At 34.0% G+C, this 24,049-nt stretch overlaps 2 protein-coding genes across 2 annotated transcripts; both read left to right on the top strand.

Annotated features, from left to right (window-relative positions):
* Positions 1-395: 395 nt before the first annotated feature.
* On the top strand, positions 396-3,075 carry LOC120350219 (10 kDa heat shock protein, mitochondrial-like; the record flags this gene model as incomplete). Its single annotated transcript, XM_039422784.1, has 2 exons — positions 396-587; positions 2,687-3,075. Coding segments are annotated over 2 exons (336 nt in total), but the record flags the coding sequence as incomplete, so codon positions are not given.
* Positions 3,076-7,011: 3,936 nt separating this feature from the next.
* Positions 7,012-23,224, top strand: LOC111054504 (vacuolar protein sorting-associated protein 37A). The gene is made up of 8 exons (XM_039423714.1): positions 7,012-7,241; positions 11,235-11,424; positions 12,274-12,403; positions 15,865-16,010; positions 16,777-16,942; positions 19,877-20,028; positions 21,419-21,538; positions 22,841-23,224. The coding sequence occupies exons 1-8, from the start codon at positions 7,150-7,152 to the stop codon at positions 22,913-22,915; spliced, it is 1,071 nt and encodes a 356-aa protein (XP_039279648.1). The 5' UTR covers positions 7,012-7,149; the 3' UTR covers positions 22,916-23,224.
* The last annotated feature ends 825 nt before the right edge of the window (positions 23,225-24,049 follow it).

Here is a 24,049-nt window from a genome sequence, read left to right on the forward strand (position 1 = left end):
GGAGATACTGACCCATCAAAACTGACAAGTTCTTCAATTTAGCCTGCATTTCAGTGTAACCACCCCAATGAACCGTCTACCGCCGGTCGGGGCACTGCGCAGTTCCGGCGGTACGTTGGCCTGCTAGTAAATATATGTTATTGAAAAACACAAATTTTGGGCTTACCTTGAAGACTTTTTACAAAAACGTTCTTAGTGCGCCTCTATAAGGCCAACTGAACATACATGCCAAATTTGAACGTATTTGGTTCAGTAGATTTTCAGCTCTGTTTATGAATGAGTGAGTGACTGAATGAATCAGTGCCATTTCGCTTATATATAAATACTGATTTATTTAATAATTATATTGTTTATGAAAGAAAAAATTGTGGAGACTGTCCAACAGATCTTAAATTTTTCATTGTTTTCTGTTTCAGGCTTTTGCTAAACAAGTTATCAAGAAACTAGTACCTATGTTTGATAGGGTATTAGTTTTACGTGCAGATGCAGTAACCAAGACCACGGGAGGAATATTAATACCAGAAAAATCACAAGGAAAAGTTCTTCATGGAACTGTTATCGCTGTTGGCCCAGGAGCTAGAAATAATGTAAGAATTTTCTATTATTCTATTAAGATCATATGAATAATAATAAAATACAGCCCAGTTGAGTAATGCATAATTGCTCTTCAATTTGAAATATTAACGGAAATCATTGTATAATTTATATTATGTTAAATTTATACTACCAATCTTCTAAAGACTTAACAACGGCAAGGAAAATAAAATATAACACATCAATAAATTTGTAAATAACATTTCTTATTATTATACAGAGTGAGTCATATGTGTGGGAACCCTTCAATAAATTGAAGGCTGTTGTAGTCCTTCATTAGACCTCATTTCCTTGAAAACTAAAACTTCAATCAGCCGCCATTTTGGATAGAAATAACATAGAATATTTTTATCGATGCCATCTTGTTTTAAAAAGGCCTTTAAAATGATGTACCAGACAATGGGTGTTTACATCTAAAATATTCGAGTTACAACCCCTAAGTCACCCCCGTATGAGGGATTGAAATTCAGTTGTACGTCAAAAGGACCATTAACTTATCCTGAAAGTTACAGTATTACATCTACAACAGTCTCCAATTTATTGAAGGGTTCCCATGCATATGACTCACTTTGTATAATATTATTGTATTTTTTCGTTAGGTCTACTCTTTCATAATCCAAGTGCCATTTTCAAAAATTTTAATTTTTTTAAACAATTTAAAAAATGTACTTGGATTTTTATTTTTATTTCTTATATTATATCATATCTTATTTTTCATCTATGATGACATATATTGTTATTTTTTGAAATAAGATTGATTGCTTGAGATTTGATCACTATTTGAAATTTAAGCTTACAATTAAAATTAAAAACTTGTTATACTTGAAATTAATCCATGTCCAGTTGAAAAGATATATTTGCATGATGATTTTTCCAATAGTTCAACTACTTGTTGGAATTACTCACATCAGTAATATAATTATTAGATGCAGATAATGTCAATACATTTCGATGCAAAGTTCCATTCCCTCTTGAACTGTTTCTTATCTTTATGTGGTCTTTGGAATCAGGCTGGAGTTTTAATATTCATTGGTGTTTACAAACACTAGAATTCTATACATTTCGTTTTTATACTTCTGTTCACCCTCATTTATTTTTGCTTGATTCAAATCGTTGTTCTATAACATGATGAAAAATGTTCCTTCATACTCATAAATGTTCGGCAAAAATTCTTGAAATCATATTTTTCATTATTCTTTTAAATCATAGACAGATTTCGAGTCTTCTAATTATGTGAGACTATAGACTGGTCTCAAACATGGTTCAATGGTAGAATCCGTTTATTTATATATTTTTTAGATAAATTACATTAAAAATAAACGAGAAATTTGCTCCGTGGTTGAGCTGATAAGTTGGTCTCACACCTTCTCTTGTTGGATAGGTGTCCACTCTTGATGCCTATTCCGCTGCTTATCACATGGGGTTAAAAACTTCTTTCCGATTATTCATTATCCTTATACTTCCCATAGAAGTGTGTCTTATGTGGGCATCAAATCTTTAAAAAATATGAATGTTTTTCCAGTGCAGGTCAGGTCAGGTGGTTCTTCAGCTTAGATCTGATTAATTTCCGGGTCTCTGAGTGACTTGCTTAGTAATTAGTACAGTCACAAATGTTGACAAAACTATTGAATAGAGTTTAGAATAGAGAAACTATTATAGAGTTTCTATCTGTAGCGGAAGGTTCGTTATCATTCAAGTTTTAATTTTCGGTACATCAATAAACCGATATAGAATAGAATATTTATTTCGCCAAAATACAAGATACACAAAACAAATGTAAATTATAATAAATCCTTATGTTTCGGCACAGCCAGCAAAGTCAGACTTGTGCGCTAGCTGTGAGTTTGTAAAGAGAACAGTACAAAGTGAAAAAATACCGAAACATTGTCTAGAAAATAGCTCTTGATATAGCTTATTGATTTTTATCTGTCTCTCCTTCAATAGGACAAAGCAAAGTCCTCATTATGTTCTATGTTTGAATTAAAAGCTTTGCAAATTATTTCTGTTCACAAATATTATGTTAGTATTATTATATATTTTTCTTTATAATTGGGTCAAGAATTTTTATTTTATTGATCTGATTTTTTTTCAGAATGGAGAGCTCGTCCCCACCCAAATCAAAGTAGGAGACCAAGTGCTGTTACCGGAATATGGTGGTACCAAGGTCGAGTTGGAGGAGAATAAAGAATACCATTTATTTAGAGAATCAGATATTCTAGCCAAACTAGAAGTATGAACAATGCGTACCATGAGTTTTGTGTAATATATTTGTAGAGACATTTCCATTCATATTGTTATAAGAAATGATCGTCAAAAACATTCATCTGTAGTTGATAACTTTCATTCAAAGAATGTCGTCGTTGATCTTTCTGTTTGTTGATTCGAATGCAAATCAATATGTTATTGGTTCCTGAACTGATTTTTTACGTTTGTTATTAGTTGGTGCAGTCTCAAATTCTAATAAAAGTAACTAATTATGTATTTTTTGTTTTATTTCTTTCTAGTTTTGCGGACAAATGATAAAGCACTATAGTGAGACTAATGTTATAAAGTCAGTGAAAATTATATAAACGGCAGGGTTGCCAATTTCCTGTTACCCTTCTGTAGATGAAGCTATGATTCAAGCTATTTCGATATATCTGATGTAATGTTATTAATAGTTGATTCTAGTTCATTTTTCCCAGCCAACTAACGATTTTTTGCAACGATGCGGAGCTAGGGAAGGATAGAGATATCTGCTTTGTCTAATGACAGCCAAATAGCAAACTAATGTTAATGATGTGCTTACTTTATAACGTGAATCTCACTATAAGTAGTACTCAGACAATTTGTGTCAGAATTATTATGTGAGCAATTTAACAAACATAGGCTATTTCAATATTATTGATATTTAGGGTCTGTCACCATAAATATAAAATCTGGTATGGTACACTCACACAACTTTCCTTGCTCATTGAACTGTGAGCCTCATTCTTAAACGAGAATAATTTAGAGGAATAACATAATAACGATTGGCGGCAACATATTTGAAACTACGATCAGACTACTGTATATGTGTATATATAATTGTTTTCAGAGTACTGTTTCCTTTGTGTAAATTGTGAAATCCGATGATTTTTTTAAAGTCGTCAAAACAGCTGTTCTACAGATGAAATATCTCGACTATGTGTTCTTTTTGAGTGTGGTCCACGTTATAATGGCAGTAGATAAAGATAGAAGAATACTAATTGGCATCGTTGTGGACCTAGAAAAGGATAGTACCACCGGCTTTGTCGAATGATAGACATGGATAGCAAAACCAAAGTTGATCAAATACTGTCATTATAACGTGGACTCACTATAGGTATAGTAATGACAGTATTTGATTAACTTTGATGTTTATATCCTTGTCTATCATTCGACAAAGCAGGTAGTACTATCCTTTAGTAGCTCTGCAACGATGCCAAATCTGTTTTTGACAATGACATTGTTTTATTATCTTTCACACTTGTTTTCTTGGTTCTTATTTTGTACTATTTTAGTAAATTTTATTATCATGGCGATTCTGTTGCTTAAGCCGCCATTTTGTCACACCGTTGAGTGGGAGGAGACTGTCTAACTAGGCCAATGGCAGGCGTTCATGCCCTCGACCAATAGCAGTACTCGCCTACTAGTATAAATTCTGCTGCTCTTGTATTTAGTTTTAGTTTATCAGAGATTGACAATGGTGTAATAACCGAAACCGATCTTTCTAATTATCAATAAATCAGTGGTTTTTTGACAATTTCTTAGTCTTTTTCATTCAATGTTATTTCAATATAAAATAGTCCACTGTTATTCATTTTTTTTATCAAAAAGTCCCACATTTTTTCTTCGCTCTTTCTCTTACCCAATTATCACACAAGCTTTGAATATTGTAAAATCTGGCAGCACTGTACTCATAAGAGCTATGCTGCAACCTAAAGGTGCGTACAGATTTACGCGCCGCTAACATGAGCAATTCACTTTTAATCAGCTGATGCCAAGCTTTTATATTTATTTCTTATACCGTGTCTGTAAAAATACAGATATAGTCAGCTGATTAAAAGTGAATTGCTCATTTTCGCGGCGCGTAATCTGTACGCACCTTAAGGTTTGCACAGCCTATAGTCTAAAATGAACTATCTATTCCAACGGGAAGATAAAATTTCATATATTTTTTTCAAATACCCTAATTACCTTTGTTCCCTAATAGACTAGAAAATCAGGACGTGCAGCCAGGTAATGGTTTCTTACTCATTTTGAAAGCCAAAATCTGGCTGCAAATTTATGATAAAAGCTATCAAGTTGAACAGTTGTAGCGTATCTTCATCAATGGAAGGAGGTTTTGGTGTGAAATTTCAAGAGAATCATATCCGGTTTTCCAATTACATGACGTGTAAGAACTTCCCCCCCCCTAAATATTTGGAAAAGCTTTTACACCCTTATACAAATAACATTATAAACAATTCAAATCAAATTTTTATTCACTCGAAATTCATACAAAATATTAACAAATCACCCCCAAAAGTTTCAAGGGCACAGTCTGCGTCCAAACCCCCCCCCCCTGTAGGTACCCCTGTAACTTTGATAGTAGTGTAGTGCCAAATTTGCAATGATTTGCTCTGTTCACTGAAATACTTAATTGTATTTTGGCTCAGATAAAAACATAGGAAAATATGCTAACTACTATATATTGGGCCTTCTGTTTGAATATTGTACAAGATGTGATGTTAATAAAAACAATATAAAAATCTTGAAGTACCCTTTATCTTTTAAAAACTTTAAAATTGTTCAACAACTAGTTTCGACCCTAACTTAGGTCATTTTCAAAATGAACTATTTCAAATTTTTAAAAAATAAAGGGTACTTCAAGATTTTTATATTGTTTTTTATTAATTTAAAAAGTAGCCCATGTGAGTGAAGTGTTGTGATGTGTATATAGGAGCAGTAGGCTCAAGTGTGAACAATGCTTCAGGTATAAGCAGAAAAAATCAGGTACCTAAATGGTACGATCAGATCAATTTTATTATTAAACCCGACAAACTTTGAGATCCAAAAATTGATTGTTGATAGCAAGTGATATAGAAATGAGCGGTAGTCTCAATAGAAAAAATCTGGTGTGGCGCACTCAAACAACTTTCCTTACCATAATGAAAATTGATCACCTGACGCTAGTGTTCACGCGTATCCCAGGTCTACTTATGAACAAAAAGATCTGAGCCAGCTGCATGGTGACAGGACAATAACGCTGGAGACATACGAGGTCTGCTATCTCTTCATAGTGAATCATTTAATAAAATCAACAGTTGCCAACAGTTTGCAATCGGATAATCACATTTTCTCGAATTTCGAGCTTATTTTCAATTTTAACTTAGGTGAAAATGTTACTGAACATTAATTGTAGCGAGGAAATCGCGAAAAGCCCTGTTTTTGACAACATTTTCGCCATTTTAGCCGCCATCTTGAATCGCATTTGATCAAAATTGTTCGTGTCGGATACTTATAGCGGAAGGACCTAAAGTTCCAAATTTCAAGTCATATCGTTAATTGGGAGATGAGTTATCGTGTACACAGACACACATACACTCATACACACACACACACACACACACACACACACAGACCAATACTCAAAAACCACTTTTTTGGACTCAGGGGAACTTGAAACGTATAAAAATTTGGGTACCTTAATTTTTTTTCGGAAAGCAATACTTTCCTTACCTATGGTAATAGGGCAAGGAAAGTAAAAATATGGATTTTATTGTACTACCTCTGAGTCCAATATAATATTGGACCATCCCTATTTCGGGAACCAGGAATGTTATCAACTTATTTCAAAAAATAATGTAGCGTGTATACTTATATAAATAATAATAGCGTGACCGAAAGCGTTGAAATTTGAAATATGTTTGACTCTTCAATGGACATACGGGCAGCAACTACAATGAATCTATCTGTACCCATGACATAATGTAAGGTACCGGAAATTCATTTTGTTGCTGGAGAACCGAAACATGTTTTATATTTTATGAATCAATATTCTTATCAAGATTGTTATATCGATATTGAAAGGTTCAAGGAGACCTGTAAGCAGCCCAACTAAAATAATGTATGAAATTTTATTTACAAAAACAATTTTTATACGGTATAGGCCTATAACCTATTTATTTATTAAACAAATTACGCTCATTGGGAGTACCTATATTATTACTGGAGGCGTTATTTAGCACTTCCAAAAAATATTTTAAAGATTTTTCTCTATTTTAAAAGAAAAACATTTTTTTTAAGTAGCAATTTGAATTTCGCGCCATGTATTCCACATAGAATGCTAGTATTGTAGACTACTTCATTTTCGGAGCAACTCTGCTCGGAAGTTTTGCATCTCTAATGTATTTCTATGCATTATCTGTGATAAGATTTTGACAGATAACCTCAAAAACCAAACATTCAACTTGAATAATGTAATTAGGAACTGGTGTTATTTAGAATTTTCTTATTAAGTAATGTTTAATTCCTTAAAATATTTTTTTTCAGAATACAGTATTCCTTTTTATAATGTTGAATAGGTCAAACATATTTCTCAAGGCCGATAACTTCTCTGTTGAAAGAAAGAAACAAATAGACACTTTGAAAATATTTAATGCCAAGTGAGTATAAGTTATTACATAAGTTGGAATTATTCTAATTTAGATTTAATTATCTTCAATATTCAATACGGTATTCATAACTCCAATACTATTAAATTCATACCTAGATTTTTGTTTTGACTTGAGGTTTTGAATTTAATGATTTTTCCTTGGTTGATTACTAATCTTGATGAATTGGTACGGTACCATATCTGTGACCGTAATGTAAAATTTTTCAATATCTTGTGATTTTAAAAGTTTGATTCACAATACATTATTTCCTTGACACTCTCACCGTGCAGTGTCTGACTAATTCAGTTAAATTTCTGTATGGCATGGTAAGGTGTTTTTATCACACTGAGGTGTAATCAACCTTGGTTTCATTTTTTACTTTTTTTTATTAACAAAAACCAAAAATAGATCCTGAAAATTTTTTTACTCCCCTATTCTGTATCTTGCTGATTTAATTTTTCTAGGAAACTCATCTTGCTGTAGAATAAATATTTTTTCCTCCAGCTACTGTCTAAAGTGCTTACTTTACTCCCTGGAACATAATACTAAAGTGTCACTTTTTCGCTCTCGGGACGAAAAAATAGAAAAACTCCCCAGAGCGTGAAAGTGTTTCCATTTGAATACGGTAACATGGGAAGCATCTCTATTTTAATAACTTACATTTCAAATGTAACATTTGTTGGCAATGAATGCTCAAAAAAGGGTATAGAGGGAAATGTTTGGAAGACAATTTTTGACCCCGCAGTTCTGTTTAGGGTAGTAAGGAGGTAAACAAAACATATCAAAAGTCCCCACCCACTGTGCTAAGGGGGTGGGGGTGGTTCAAAGGTACCATTTTTTGGTTTCTCACATATAACTCGAAAACTATGTTCTTACGGACATAATTGTTTTATGCAAAATTGAAGCTTACATAATTTACTACAATATTCATCCCACAAATTTTTCTATATCTTCTCTAGTTTTCGAGATATCTGCTCTTGAAGGTGTGACATTTTTGAAAAAAAAACATCATCAATTTTTTTCTATTTTTGCTCTTATAACTTTTTAAATATCAATGGGAAAATCCATGCTGATCATGAACTTTTAGAGCATTGAATTCTCTTCAATTTGATGTATAATTTCACACTTTACGAATTTCCTGTCTAGGGAATTCTTAAAGTGTGAAATTATACATCAAATTGAAGAAAATTTAATGCTCTATAAGCTCATGATCAGCATGGATATTTCTCATTGATTTTTAAAGAGTTATAAAAGCAAAAATAGAAAAACAATTATGATAAACGTGTTTTTTTTCAAAAATTTTACACCTTCAAGAGCGGATACATCGAAAACTAGAGGAGATATATAAAAGTTTTACAATGAATATTGTAGGAAATTATGTAAGCTTAAATTTGTTATATGACAGTCAAGTCCTTAGGATACAAAGTTTTTGAGTTTTATGCGTGAAACCAAAAAATGGTACACTTAAACCACCCCCACCCCCTTGGCACAGGGGGTAGGGATGGGGACTTTTGATATGTTTACCTCCTTATTACCCTTAACAGAACTGCGGGGTCAAAAATTGTCTTCCAAACTTTTCCCTCTAAACCTTTCATTGGCTGGACTATAAGCTCAGATGAGGAAGCATAATAGAGGTGTCTGCCTGTCAACTGAATTAAATAGCCTACCACAACCAGAAATTTGATCAACTCATTAAATATATGTTGTTTATTAAATATATGTATCACTTATTGTATCACTGTATTGTATCACTTATATGTACACTTATTAAATATATGTATCGTCTAATATTAGTAGACGATAAAAATTTATACATATTTTAAAATATGTTATTCTATTCAAAATACCAGCTAACAAATATTTTTCATCTGCAATTCAAATCTGAAACGCGTGATCTGGAGTCAGCCATTTTTGATAGCCGTCCAGCTGATAATTGTTAAAATTTTGCCGATAGATAGCGCAATCGGCAGTGCCAATCAGACGACCGGTTTTTAGGTTTAGATCTTAGGATATGTTGTTAGAAAACATTGTCACCAATAACGTAAGTTATTAAAATGATTTGATTCGCAGTTTCTATAAAAAATGTAGATGGAGGAAAAATGTTGTGTACATCACGAGCGAAAAAAATACTTTTCTCCCTCAGTAAAATTATTGCCCCCGGCTTCGCCTCGGGCTTCAAACATTTTCCCACAGGGAGAAAAAGTTGTACTTTTCACTCTAGATATACAAATAACTATTTGAGATTCTATTTGGACTCTTCATGTAAAGTTTGCTGAAAAATCCAATTAAATAAGTACGGTATCAGTTCCTCTCTCTGCATCTGTCTGGTTCTTGAGGTCTGAAAAAATTTCTGATTTTTTGAAAACAGGGACAGTTCTTGGTGTGAAGGGTGATCATAAGAGCCTTCATAGCTTCAGGCCAATCTCCATAACTCCTGTCTTTGACAAAATGAATATGAAGCTTTCATCTGGAGGCTTTCTTTGAGGAGAGTGAGTGACCTGTTCTCCAACGTGTAGATTGGCTTCTGAGTTGGGAGAACAACAGTGGGTGCAAGACCACGCAGCTGAGCGTGGTGATGCTTATGCTGCCTTCAAGGATTGTGAGTCTCTTGCTCTGATACTGTGTAATCTGTTGCTGAGCCAAGCCCTCGATTGTGTGGACCATAGCATTTTACTCGGAAAGCTGAGTTTCTATTGTCTACGGGACAGCCCTTCTCATCTTGACTTACTGGAAGGACTCAGCTTGTCTTACCTCGGTGGTGCAAACTCCTAGTCTCGAGCCTACACTGTTCATAGTCATGATAAATATGACCTTGACGACTACCGTTCCTCTCTGATGCTATGAATTTTACATCTCGGCTGTCGTTGGGATCTGAGCTTCAATTCCAGCTTAATGAGGACAAGATGGAAAGGACCATCTGCAGCTTGTCCCAAAACTGCATGAGCCTCAGGATTCAGTGAAGCTGCTGGGTTTTGTATTGGACTACAAACCCAGCTGGAGCAGTCATATATAGCAGGTAACCAGTCGAATATCCCGCATTTGCTTTCTGCTGCTCAAGATGAGGGTCCTGGTGATTGAAAAATATCTAGTAATGATGTATCACGCTCTCTTCCATTGCCACATCGCCTATAAATTGTTCCTATTGTGGGGTCACTCAACAGTGGCTGCTTATGTCCTGAGGCTGCAAAAGAGGGCTGTAAGAATCATAACAGGCTGCGACCATCTTGCCCTCTGCAAGCCCATCTTTGCTCAACTTGGTGTACTGACGGTCATCAGCCATTACATCCTCGTGTGTTTGGGGTATGTCAAGAGGATACAACATACTCTGGCTGCCCGTAGCAACATTCAATTTCTACTAAAAGCAATCACTGGATCGTTGGTTGCCATCTGAATAGTTGTGTGTTGATTCACGTGTATTGAGTTTTATGACGCCATTGATCCCAAAAGAGTGGGTAATGAATGAAGCAGTATGGTATTGAAGGTATCAATTTAAGATTTTCAGTATCTATCAAGCTATACTTCTGGCCACATGGCATAGTATGCTCCCCTACCACCGCCCGGTAAGAACCTGATATAAGACTTACAATTGTGCAAAATTTGTGAAAATACACAAAATCGTTCAATTTTAGAGGATTCTCGTTCTTAGCGATGAGGCAATTTTTCATGTAAGTGATAAAGTCATTAGTCAAAGTTAAAGATATTATGTTCGTATACAGGCAACTGAAAACCCTCATCAAACAGTGGAATATGAACGAGATTGGCCCAAGTGAACGTTTATTGTGCATTTTACAAACCATGGTATATGGACCCTACTACTTTTTTGTAGATGTCGTACAAACCTCAAAAAGAGGGCAGATAGAACACTTATAATTTACCGTAATAAACTTGATGCGCTTGTGAATAATTTGATGTCAAATTGGTTTGTGTGCACCGTTTTTTTTTTAATAATTGTTTGAAATTGGGATATCCATTTTGAATCAATGTATTTTTTATAATTTCTAGTGTTTCGGAAGTGCAAGAAGATGTAGAATACAAGATAGAATTCAATTCAGGAGGGAAACCGCTCGCTTTAATTGTGAAACTGAGTCCCGAATTTCCTTTGGAGAAACCAGTTCTTCAAATAGTTCCTACTGTTGTACACAACTGGGTAACAGAATCGGGGTTAGTCACCTCAGCTCCCGGACTTCTCAATGTAAGTTTCCTTGAAGATTATTAATTCATTTACTCGATAAATCTATTGAACCTCCAATTTCATAAAACCAAAACGAAACATGATACTTTTTCTAACCTTGATTTATTAAACTATTTACTAAGAACATAGTTCTTAAGATAAAGGAGTTTACTTTTATCACCTGTTCTATATCGTACACGACAGAGCTACTCCGTACCAAATAATGTTTACTCTGGACTCTCTTTTGCCATGGACTATCAAGAAGTAAACTAATACTCATTGTAACATGAGACAACCCAGGGTAGAAGTTGTGTTGTGCGAGCATAGATATCTCAATGCAGTGATTCTGCTCTTGAACTCTTATTGAAAAAGTAACTGGGTGCGGAAAAGTATATTGTCCAAACAGTTTCATAAACTTGACAATAAAATGAAATTAAAAATAAATTTTTAATAAGTTATAAAGTCCTGAAACATGTGACCTTGCTATTTGATCTTGTTCATTATAAGTAATTCGTTAAACCAATACCTACCTGTATTTTAATTCAAGACTAATGTAGATTAAGTTAATTAATGTAGATATTGTATCTATTTACTTATATTTATACTGTATAAATTAACCATTTTAAATAGAATTAATTAAAAATATTATATAATAGTATCACTGTCTGATCAACTATTGTTTTGTCTACCCAAATACAGACCCAAGAGGTCCATATGGGCGATTAATTTACTTGTTTGTATACTGTATGCTTGTTTTATTGAATAAATAATTTGAATTCGAGTTGATGTATTTAGCATGTGGCTAAATTTTTTATTTTATCAATTTCAAAATTGAATTAGTATAGAAAAATGCGCGGTTTATTTTGACAGTTCACTCGATATTCTGATCTCGGCCGGGTGGTGCAAGCCATCATTCGAGAATTCGAACTCCGTCCGCCACCATTCCTATCTGACGAGCAGTCGCCATCAGCGTCTGTGCAACAAAACGCCTGCAGTCGAGGTAAGTTTTCAAATTAATTAATAATAGACAAATTCGGTTCAACACAGCAAGCAAATTTGAAACCTGCGATTTACTGCCGATTCAAGAAATCCAGTTGAGAACCTTTAACCCATGTATTATTCAGTCAAATCCTCTACAAATGGATTCTTCGAAACATTTATTTATTTATTCACAATGGAGAAAACTGGTTTCCCTAAATATGTTTCCTCAACAATAAAAATTGTACAGATTAAGTTATATTATAGATAACTTATTATTATTTTCTTCAGAATTCATAATCAATTAATATTATATGACTTACAATTATTCTTACTGGTTATAAGATTCCGATTCTTAAAGGCTCTTTCATAAGATTCCAATGGGAAAAGCATCAACATTGGGTGAAATAAAGAACTTTTAGAAGAACAGCATTCTTTTCCAATTTATCAATGTTTCAAATTATATTTTCATAACAAATCTCAATTATTTCTTCATCAGAGTATCCATGATCTTTAACAAGTTTGTGGCCAAGTAAAGTGGTGTTAGTTCTACACAAACTTTTGAGTGGAGGATGTTATTGGTTGAATAATAGGAGAGAGGATACATGATAGAAGCTATATTGCCCGCAATTTATAAATGTCCGTTGCATGCGAATCGAATCAATGCTAGTTTATCAAAGTCACAACTTCTCAACTACCATCTTTTTGTGTCTATACATAGTGGAGCGGCGACGGTAAAGGGTATCATAGAAGGAGCTGAGAGTGTTGAACATAAAGCATGAATCTGAATGTGCCCGCTTTCTTCTACCTTCTACCCTACCTTCGCCGTTCCACTAGAATCTAACATATTTGAATACATGCCTTACTCTTAAACACTCTAAGATACTTTTTCAATTACACTTCCACTTCGCCGATTATGTTTTGGCCGTTAGTTACTCACTACTTTTTTGTATCAATTGAAAAAACATCCAACAACTGCGAATTTCAAGTACAAGGTGCGCCAGAGAAACTTACTTATTTGAAAGGTCAATGAAAACAAAAGTACTTTAGTTGTTGTTTCAATGTTTTTTCTATATGGAAATACAATATCTCAATTTTTTTTAATGCAGTCTTGGAAATTACATCAAATCGATGGTGATCCCCATTTCGCATGCGCATATACTGATGAAGTCGATTTTTAAGATTTGTATCCACTCGTTGCAGTAGGTATCAATCGATATGTTGGCGATAGCGTCGCGAATGTTGTTCTTGAAGTGTGCTATGGTCCGTGGTCGATCGACATAAACCAGGGATTCCAAATAACCCCATAAAAAATCGCATTGAGTAAACGCATGTGGAAATGAGCCTCGTCACTGAAAAAAATGACCGCGTCTTCAGGCAGTTTGTCAATCAGCATATCACATGAATTTTGACGGGCAACTAAATCGCGTTCAGTCAATTATTGAACAACAGCCAATTCATATGGAAGAAATTGAAGGTCTTCATGGGAAATTTGTTGAACAGTGGAGTCATAAATTGCCATAGCAGCTGCGTGTTTGCAAGCCAAACGCCGGGGACTGCCACAACTGACTGCCTCACTCTCTCGATATTTTCTAGAGTTCTGATGGTTCGTTGAAGCTCATTTCTGAGTTTAGCGACACTTCCACGCTCCCGAAATGATTCAAGCCACGACAGAATCGAATTACGGCCAGGAACGAGTCTGTAAGGAGGAATTTCAAATCGAGCGCGGAAGGCATGTTGCGTAGCAATAACAAGTGATCGACCATTAGAAAAGAAGCTCTCAACTGCGAAGGCCCGCTGCTCTCTAGACAAGAGCATGATGGCTACTTGAGGGAGGATAAATTTGAGAAGTTCCTCTTCCAGATGCGCCCCCTCGTTCCCCTCTACACGACCAATTCACCGCGCGGGATTTTTTCAAATAAGTAAGTTTCTCTGGCGCACCTTGTACTAGGCTATTTATTACTACTAAAACAAACTATCTTCTATTTCTATGCTCTCCAGCTTAGATCGGTAACTATCTGGCAGAGAGTTACTAGGAAGGATATCCTGAGCATTCTTTCCAAAGAATGGACATTGATATGCTCAAAACTCCACCAATTTATGTAGATACAGAACAATATTATCTTGAAGGAATTTCTGAATTGTATTCTTTTTTCTATCATGTACAGTTCAATAATTATTATTTCAGTTCATATTATGTGAATTCATGTAAAACTTTATTGTGAGCCATTATATATTCAAGTATATAAACCTGTATGTATTGTGATCTGCATAAATAAAGCCCTCAAACAATCAATCAATCAATCCGGTCTCCGAGCTCGGGATCTATAAGTTCTCGACTTACAGAGTCCATGACTCACATAAGCTCTCGGGTCTAAATTGACTTTCTGAGTCACAATTTTATCTTCTAAACTCCGGGGTCTATTGATTTCTCGACTTATGAGTCCAGGACTTAACGCAGTAAGCATGAGGGAAATTCACAATATTTTGCTGTTGTATTGTTGGCATTATAGCAAAACGGAAACAGCTGATTACAGCGGGATAATTCAAATGAGCATGCTCTCCAAACTATTTTGTAAAAATACGTTTCAATTTCTTTGTAGGCCTATTCAAAGCAAAACCTTTGAAAGGTGAATGAATAAACATTTCATTTTTCGTTATGCTATTATTGATCATTGATCCTAACCAGTGATTTTGGAATAAAAATTTCATTAGGCTACCGATATTGAGTTTGAAAACGTATTTGTTTTGAAAAAAATTGGGGTAATAGTTTATTATTGTTATTATTATTAATATGTTGAATATGACATTGATTAATAACATTCAGATTGGAATATAAATTCCAAGGCAATCCTTGTATTATATTGCTTGAACATTTTTAGGTTATATCACAGTCGTAAAATGAGGTTAGTTTTTTACGCATAATTCTGATACAATTTCATTCCAAAATGAACTTGCAAACTATAAATTATGAATTTAGATGGACTAATCCAAATAATTTAGGTATTCCATGATATCTATTTGGCTTTTTATTTTTATCTACTCCAAAACAATAACTGAATTGGGTTCGCTCAGTTAAGTCTAGAACTTGAATTTAAACCCTACCCCAGTCGAGGGTTTAAAATCACGCTGTTTTAAGTCCTGGACTTGACGAGTTTTGATAAATCCTTGACTCGGAAAGAGGTGAGAATCTAATTAAAGTCCTGACTTATAAGCCCTTCACTCAGAAAGCGAAATTATAAACTCCAGGGTCTAACATGATCTCTAAACTCCAGAGTCTATTTAAGTTCTCAACTAAGTTAACGCTCTGACTCGGAAAGCCAATTTTCTGACTCCAGAGTTTAAAGCCAGTTAAAGTCTAGAAGTTTAGCTAAATCCCGAGCTCGGAAACCGGCCCTAAATGTTATATTTATGTGACATTATAAACATGTATATTACAATGGATTGTGACTGATATATTTCTATCTCTCTCTTACTCATCAGATGGTGGCCAGTCTGTTGGAGGTGCTCCATTATCTCCCAATAATTTCTCCTACTCAACGACACCTCCAAGCACGTACTGGGACTATACCCATTCACATGGCAGCAACGCAACCGCAATACAACCCAATTGCAGCAACGCAACACCGGTAAGTTGTTCTAATTATTTTCAGTGTATTGATAGTTCTCACTATAATTTTGTAAGAGGTGTGTATTACTTTGTATTTTTTTAGTCTTTATACTTCAATAACTTCGAAGTATGCTAACAGAATCAGAATTGTAATTACTTTCATTGTTACAATCTTCATTCTATATTCAATTTATTATTTTCAGTATTACCATCACTGCTATTTTAGTGCATCACAAACTTTCAGTCGTTTTGCTTAGTTTAAACATAGGTACCTATTCAGACTATTGTTGACATTTCGAAAACGCAGTTTCAGTTAAGAAAGCTGTTATATTTTGTATGTTGTATCGGTATGTTAATGCATGTGCAATAAGATGATTGAATAGACCTGAAACATAGATCAACTGAAGTAATTAACGCCTTTTACCATAGGGGTTTCAGGGACTCATTTAGTAGGTGACTTGAACGTTTGTTCTATTTTTGATTACAGTGTTCAATTTATAATAATGTGGACATCTAGATTAAATGAAAATAATATGCTCTACCAATGAGCATTATAAACAAATATTCTCTCGATAACAATGCAACATGAAACTAACTGAGAAATTGAATATAAAATACACCAGTAATACGACATAATAATATTGAATTAAAAAATAATATTATTGTAATCATACTCATCTATTTTATCAAAAGATTTTTAAAGCTATTTAGTATAATAAAAAAGCTTTCCTCGAGTATTCAGTATTCATGATAATTAGTAATTAACATCCCTCCTCTCTTTTCAGGTTCAACCCTCGATGTTCCCAGAGTTGAGTTCCATGTCTACTGATGAACTGAAGAGACTCTATTCGAGTGTCGATCGAATAGATGAGCTCTTGGAGTCGACTAAGGCTGTGCAAGATTTGGATCGGACAAAGGACGATCTTATCACTAAAATAGAAGAGGTCTCCAGTAAGTCTGTTCATCATAAATCAATTGTTTACCAGGGGACAACATATTTTATCTTCTATTAATTTGTGAAAGGTTACTGCTTGTGGAAATCTAGTTATTAAATTTATTGATGTATCTGGTTGGTAGCACTGGATGCTACAAGAAGTTGGTTTGAAAATACGTCTGTTCATTAATGTGATATTGGAAAGTTTTGTTTGATTTTGTGGTGTGACTTGAGTAATTCCTTCAAGTTTGTGAGTTGATCGTCCGAGTGATTAGTTAGTTTTGTGAGAAAGACCGAAATATCTAATGTATTCAGTATTTAATTCTTTCTAACCTACAAATAAATAGCTGAAAATACCGTTCTCGGTCTGGCTTGATGCCCGATTTGAACTTTGGCTCCCCTGCAAAGAACTTTGCGAACGAAATTTTCCCAAGCGTATTTCTAGGCTGAATTGCAGGGTCAGTTCTTCTAAGAGAACGTTTATAAGTATTATCATCGTGAAACACAGCAAGCGAGTTGAGATAAGATTAAGGTGTTTTGAACTTTACGCCGAATCTTGTGGCTTGTGGTTCACTTTCCATGTAGCGATCAGCTGTTTTTGAATAATTTTTGTTTACCAAGCAACGCTCTGTTTGTCGACCAATCAACGATTGTGACGGTTAAAGGTATACAGGCGGGTTTGGTTACAATTGCTATTGCTTTCTGCTTGACACGTTTTTACTGTTTGATAATGGTTTGCTAGTATTACAAAACGTACTGCTATCTTGCTGCTTACTGCTTTTTTCCTCCCATCTCTTAATCCTTCTTTTCATAACCTGTGTTCTCAGGAGCTTCCTATTCTTTCCAAAGCCTTGATAGCTCTCTTGGTGCTTCCTTTTTACCTTGGTTTCCTATCCCTATAATAATTAAGCAATCAAATAAGGACTATTATTTCTGGGTGACGGTTTGTAAAAGTATAATTACTTCACTATGTTTTGAGCTTTAAATCGAATGCAAAATACGGTGGATAAATATTTTACCGCAGCGGGCAGTAAAAGGGAGAAACGGGCACTTAGTTCGCCAGACAGTAAGGAGCAGGATAGAAAGAGAGTAACAGTTTCATTGTCAAGTGTTGTATCGGCATCGGGTATTGCGTCAGACATGGGAGAACAATCTCCGAATATCGAGAAAGTACTCAGCAATCTCCTTGATAAAAAACTTTCTTTACTAGCCTCGGAAAAGGATATTGCGGAGCTAAAAGAGTGCTTCGACGAGCTCAAAGTAGAGAATAAGAAGATTAAGGATGAGATGCAAGCGCTAAAAGAAGTTAACCATAAACTGATGAAAAGAGTAACTAATTTAGAGGACCGTTCTAGACGAAATAACCTAATTTATAATACTGAGAAGTCTAAAATTATGGTATTCAGGAGAGGGGTCGCTTGGTTAGTCATGAGAAATGGTTTTTGAATGGGAATAGTATTGAGGTGGTTAATAGGTATAAGTACCTGGGTGTCATACTCACGCCGAAGCAGTTGTTTTCAGAGCATGTGAAAGAACGTGTATCTGTCGCTAATTTCGCAATTAATGGAGTCTGGAGACGTTTTATTGTAAAAAATGAGATTGGAATGAAAGCGAAATGGAAGGTGTATGAAGCTGTAATGAAGGCGGTGGCGGTGTATGGTGCACAGGTATGGGGATACAGGAATTGTGACGTGCTGGAATCTTTACCTAGATTTTTCGCGAAAAAGATGCTATCATTGCCGCAATCAACACCCAACTATATATTGCAGATGGAACTTGACATGGAACCAGCATTTCTAAAAGTTTTTAGGATGCATGTTGAATATATGTTCAAGGCACTAAATATGGCTGGAAATAGATTGCCGAGGAAACTGGCTGAAAGAATAATAGAGCATAAGACTTCTTGGTTTAAGGAATGGATGCGTTTGGATGTGAAGTATGGATGTAGGTTGGCAGGATGTGTGATTGATAATAGGATTGAATGGAAGCGTGAGTTCGAATGTATGTATGGGAAAATGAAAGAGGAAAATGTTATGTGTAGTTTTCAAAGTGCGGCTTCGGCACAATTTCATGATACTTATATCCTATTGGACAAGGAAAGAGGTAAAAGTTATTTGAATTTAAATTTGGATAAGAAGACAGTGGATTTCATCTTCAAGGCACGTGGAGCTCTTTTAAATTTAAATTTTGGGCGCGGGAGGGGGAAGAATCTCAATGGCTCTGCTCTATGTGTAATTTGAGGCAAAGAGAAGACGTAAAGCATTTCCTAGGAGTATGTCCTGTTTTAGTGGGGTTACGTAAAATGTTTCTGGGGAAGAATGTATTGAATGATATAGAGATGATGGAGTGGTTAAATGGAAAAGAGTGGAGTCTCTTAGCGCGATATGTGGAAAGGGCAGTTAGTATTAGAAATGAAATGATTAGGGAGTTTAATTATTAAATATAAAAAGGAAAATTACTGAGAGGCATTATAGTAGTATTTATTTCATTTTGTTCAGCTTTATTGATTCATTTGTTCTTTATGTAGCAGGTTCTTTATTTATTTTTATTTATTTATTTATTTTTCTTTCTTTATTTTTCTTCTTTATTTGGTTTCCAATGATAATTGTTTTCACAAATTTCGAATTTCTTTTGTTTTTGTAGAATAGGCCTACCAACTCTGGCAGACAACCTTCATGGTTATGTCAAGTTTTTTGTCTCATGTTTTTTATTTAGCACAATCATTATCTTAATTATATAATTTTTAATTGTTTATTTTGTAACATGATTGTAGTCTTATTATTTTTATTTATATTGAATAAAGGCATTTTTTATCTATCTATCTATCTATTGATGTATCTGATGAGTTTTGTTTCTTCTCAGGTTTTTTAGTCTATTCAGTTCAAATTTACCAATTAAATAAGCGACATTAAGCATTTTTCACTTGGTTTTGATTGTTTGTGGTGTTGCAGAGGAGAATCTCTCGAAAGAACCAGTACTTAATAAGTTAAGAGAAGATATACTTGAGAGACAAGAAGTATTTTCGAATCTTAAATCACAGTTTGAAGTCTTAAATTCGGAGTATCAAAAACTAGCTGATCGCTTCAGTCCAGAGAGTATATGTGTGAGTATCAATGCCATTTTATATTTTTTACTTTTCTACCGTAGGTATGAGAAGCTTTTTTCCAAATAATGAAGGTACCCGGATTTTATATCTCCAAGTATTATACCCAAAATGGATACAAAAAATTTTGAGAAAAGAGATTTATGAAAATATTCTGTGAAATTCAAAGCAGAATCATAGAAGGTTTCGTCCATACATCGTATGGCATGCAGGCTCTACTTATTTCTTGGCATTTTGAGTGATCTACATGCATGTATTCAAGATATATGAAGTCAGTGCAATGTATTATTCGAATATTTATTGAGTAGGAGTTATTGTTAGTTCAAGATGAACCTGATGATAAGCTAGACGAACCTGGTGATTGAAATGACTTACAATAGATCGTTTATCCTAGGAAATTGTAGAGTTTTTCATATTGAGTAAATCCCGGTTTATTGTTGGATGTTTAGGACAAAATAATTTTTATCTAACAGTTTACCCTTTTGCCAATATTTGCAGTAGCAGAAGTCTTCGGGGTGATTTACAGCATTTAATTTGGATTTTTGTTTAATAATAATTATTAGTTCATTAGCATTTGAATAAATTTCCATCTTTCAATTTAATTTGATGAAGAGTAAAATTTGTATAGGCGAAGTCATACATGCTATAATATAATTTACAGAGTTGGTGAAAATGATGGAAACAACTTAATAGGCCGTTTACAAGGATAATTTGACAGTAGGTTTCATTGCGGATACTATTTGAATTGAAAACCCCTACTTTTACGTCGCTTCAAACGTTTTGTCCGTCATCTTGGATCTGCCATATTGAATCCTACTTCATTTTTCTATAAAAAGAAAGGTGATCATGTGGATGTGATACATGATTTTGATACAGAATTTTAACAGAAAATGAATAGCGAACACCTCACATCGATATTTCAAACCATCACAAAGATATTCACATTTAAAGATACCAATAATTATACAAAAATGAAATAAATGAATTTATTGAAAATCTAAAAAACTATTTAATTTTAATTTTCCAAGTATCAGTAAACGCTTATAGTAACAAATTGAACTGTCATATTTTCAATGCATTCATTTATTTCTTTTTTGTATGATTTATTAGTATCTTTTCACAATGTCAAGTCGATTATTTTCGATTACTGTCGACTATTGTTGATTACTACTGTCTTGGCCGGGTGAAATTGTATGAATGGCACAGTATGAGGGACAACCAGCGTCAAATAGCTTCACAAAAAAGAACTAAGTGGACTATCAGCTTGAGGAAACAGTGAAATTTGGAACATACACGCTCTACCATGGAATATCTTCTTTATCTCTTCTCTATGGTTATAGTTACTAGAAACATTCTATTTATAATGAAATTTATTCCGTTGAAATTGTAGGAGAGCCTTCAAGCCGCTGTTATCAAAAGTGATGAGAAGAGCGAAGCTGTAGCTGAAATGTTTCTGGAAGGAGAAATGGACGTTGATGCATTTTTGGTGGCCTATGAGAATAGCAGAACTGTAAGTAGTTGTATTGAGCAAAAGTTTGAACACATAGATTTGAATTTATTGCAAGAAACCTTTTTACAGTAAGAATTAAAAGAAAATATTTTAATGATTAATATAGATGAGAAATCATCAATATCAATGAAGTTAACACACAAATTAAGCATAAGAAGAAAAACACTTTCAGTGAATCGTCTTTTGGCTTTTCCAAAAGAAGGGAATCTAAATTTCAATCCAATAATTCAATAACAAAACATGAAAGAAAAGGATTTCATTGGTAATAATCTAATTTGTATTATTTTCTCAAGTAAATTTAGGAAATTGAAATTGATACTAGCGCTTGTTTCTCTTTCCATCAGTATAGTTTATGTCAAATATATGATCAATGATTAATTGAGTAATATACGTTACTTTTGTTAAAACATTTATTTTACAAACTCAATATTTGACTTGCGTTTGTATGAGAGCTATTCAGAAAGTAACAAACGTTTTGAAATGAAACAAAAAGATTTAATGAGAGAATAATATTGTAATATAAAAATTTGAAAGAGTAGAAAAAATACTATTTTTTACATAACCAAACAGATTGAGGCACTAAAGCGCTGTGCTGCTAACGAAGCCTTCATTTCCGGCAACAAGTGAAAGTCAGTTGGAGCAAGGTCTTTACTTATTATAAAGCGGTGATTTTCCCAAATTTTCTGATCGCCTTTGGCTACCAGTTCATCTGTGACAATGCTCGATCGTCCACTCTTCTCCTACACCATCTCCGGTCCGAACTTTTATTCATAACGTCGTTTCCGTTCACTTCGCACAACTGACGATCTATTTCAATCGGTTTTGTGATTTTGGCCAACAAAAACCGTATTACTGATTACTCAAGCTGATCAACTCGTGGGATTTTCAATTGCAGCACACATTTTAAACTTGAATGCTGCAACAATGCTTAGCGCAACGTCACTTTAGCTGGTACAGCTGGAAAGCCACTGAATGGGAGAACACGTCTGAACTTGAAAGTACACTTGATTTAGGCGTGCATAGCGTCGTCAGATGGAAACGTTTGTTACTTTGTGAGTAGCCCTCGTACTTGGTGCTGCTACCAGTTACATATATACCTATTATGTTTTTCAAAATAATTTTGATTCGAATCCTCCTAATATGAAGCTTAAAGTTCATTGATACTTTCTCCATTCAATTTTATTCTCCTCACCCAGATATAAGCTCTGAGCATCATCCCCAGTATGTAAAGTAGACAATTTTCCTATAAGAATTGCATCAGAACAAAGATCGACCAATTATTTGTTTTCTATTTTATTTCAGGTTAGTCATTGCCGTAAAACCAAAGAAGAGAAACTAAGTCACCAGTTATCTGAACTGAAAAGAGCCAGCTATTAGCTATTAATGGACAGAAAAGCAACTGCCTGAGTGGGGGGGGGAGTGCTCTCTCTTATTGTGATAGTTCTGAGTTATCGTGCTTCATAAGTACACGTACTTCAAGTTATCGTGTGCTATTTGAACAGAAATATGTTTCGAAAAAGTGAGAGTATTTTAATAATTATAAAAAATGTTATTTTTATGTGAATGTGTCCTACTTGAATTGTCGATTTTTAAAAATGCATTTCAAAGGCATTTTGTCAATAGAGTCTTATATGAACTGATGTAATTAGTATTTCCTTTGTATTAAACATCGATATTATTTTTACTCATTCGTTATTGTTATTCATCATCACATAAAATCTCAATTCATCAATCCACCTATAGAAATATTTCAATAATATAGTAAATAGAATAAATAATGCAGACGTAGAACTCTTCCTGGCATTCTAGTCTATTAGAATTGATTCCAATGCAACATTTTTGCTGTGATTTCATTATTCAACTATGACCTTGTGAATAATCAGAGATTTGTGAGTGATCAGTGGGATTCAAAAAGTCAATAAATAAAATAAATTGATCAATTGAATCGATAATATTTGATTGTGATATCTAATCACTGACTAAGGATATTTAAAATTCTTAGATGGCAGAAGGCAATTCATTGATAGTCTAAAAATAAAATTGGAATTCAGTTCATTAATTTTATTCGATTGAACGAAGTTCAATATCGGTGATTAGTTATTTCAGCACTTCCATTTACTATTTTTGTGAATTAATGATAATTATTTTTATAGAAAGAATCCTTCACTATATTGTTATATTGGTCTTTGCTATTTCATCTAGCTATTAGCTATATAGCTATTTCATCTCTCACCTTAAGGTACTTCTAAATTACCTTGTTGATAACCAGCAGACACCAGAGTTTATTGGAATTGAACATAAATATTGTATCCTACAGTTATGGTAGGATTATCCCAATAAGTCTCACGATCCCCTCTCAAATTCTCTGGAATTACTAGAATATGATATGTCATTCATTTGAAATTCAACAATAAATTTTGAATTTCAAATTAAAACGTATTTGAAACGAACGTGGAGCTGTTCAAACTGGTGAATCAGTTGGTGGTTTTGTTCACGTTTCTTCAACCAACG

Source organism: Nilaparvata lugens, chromosome 3 (assembly GCF_014356525.2).
Source record: "Nilaparvata lugens isolate BPH chromosome 3, ASM1435652v1, whole genome shotgun sequence".
NCBI lineage: Eukaryota > Metazoa > Arthropoda > Insecta > Hemiptera > Delphacidae > Nilaparvata > Nilaparvata lugens.

Coding starts and splice junctions, on each gene's coding strand:
- LOC111054504 (XM_039423714.1), top strand. CDS start 7,150: ATGTTGAATAGGTCAAACATATTTCTCAAGGCCGATAACTTCTCTGTT. Junction 11,425..12,273: donor CAGCTCCCGGACTTCTCAAT/GTAAGTTTCCTT, acceptor TTATTTTGACAG/TTCACTCGATATTCTGATCT. Junction 12,404..15,864: donor ACAAAACGCCTGCAGTCGAG/GTAAGTTTTCAA, acceptor CTTACTCATCAG/ATGGTGGCCAGTCTGTTGGA.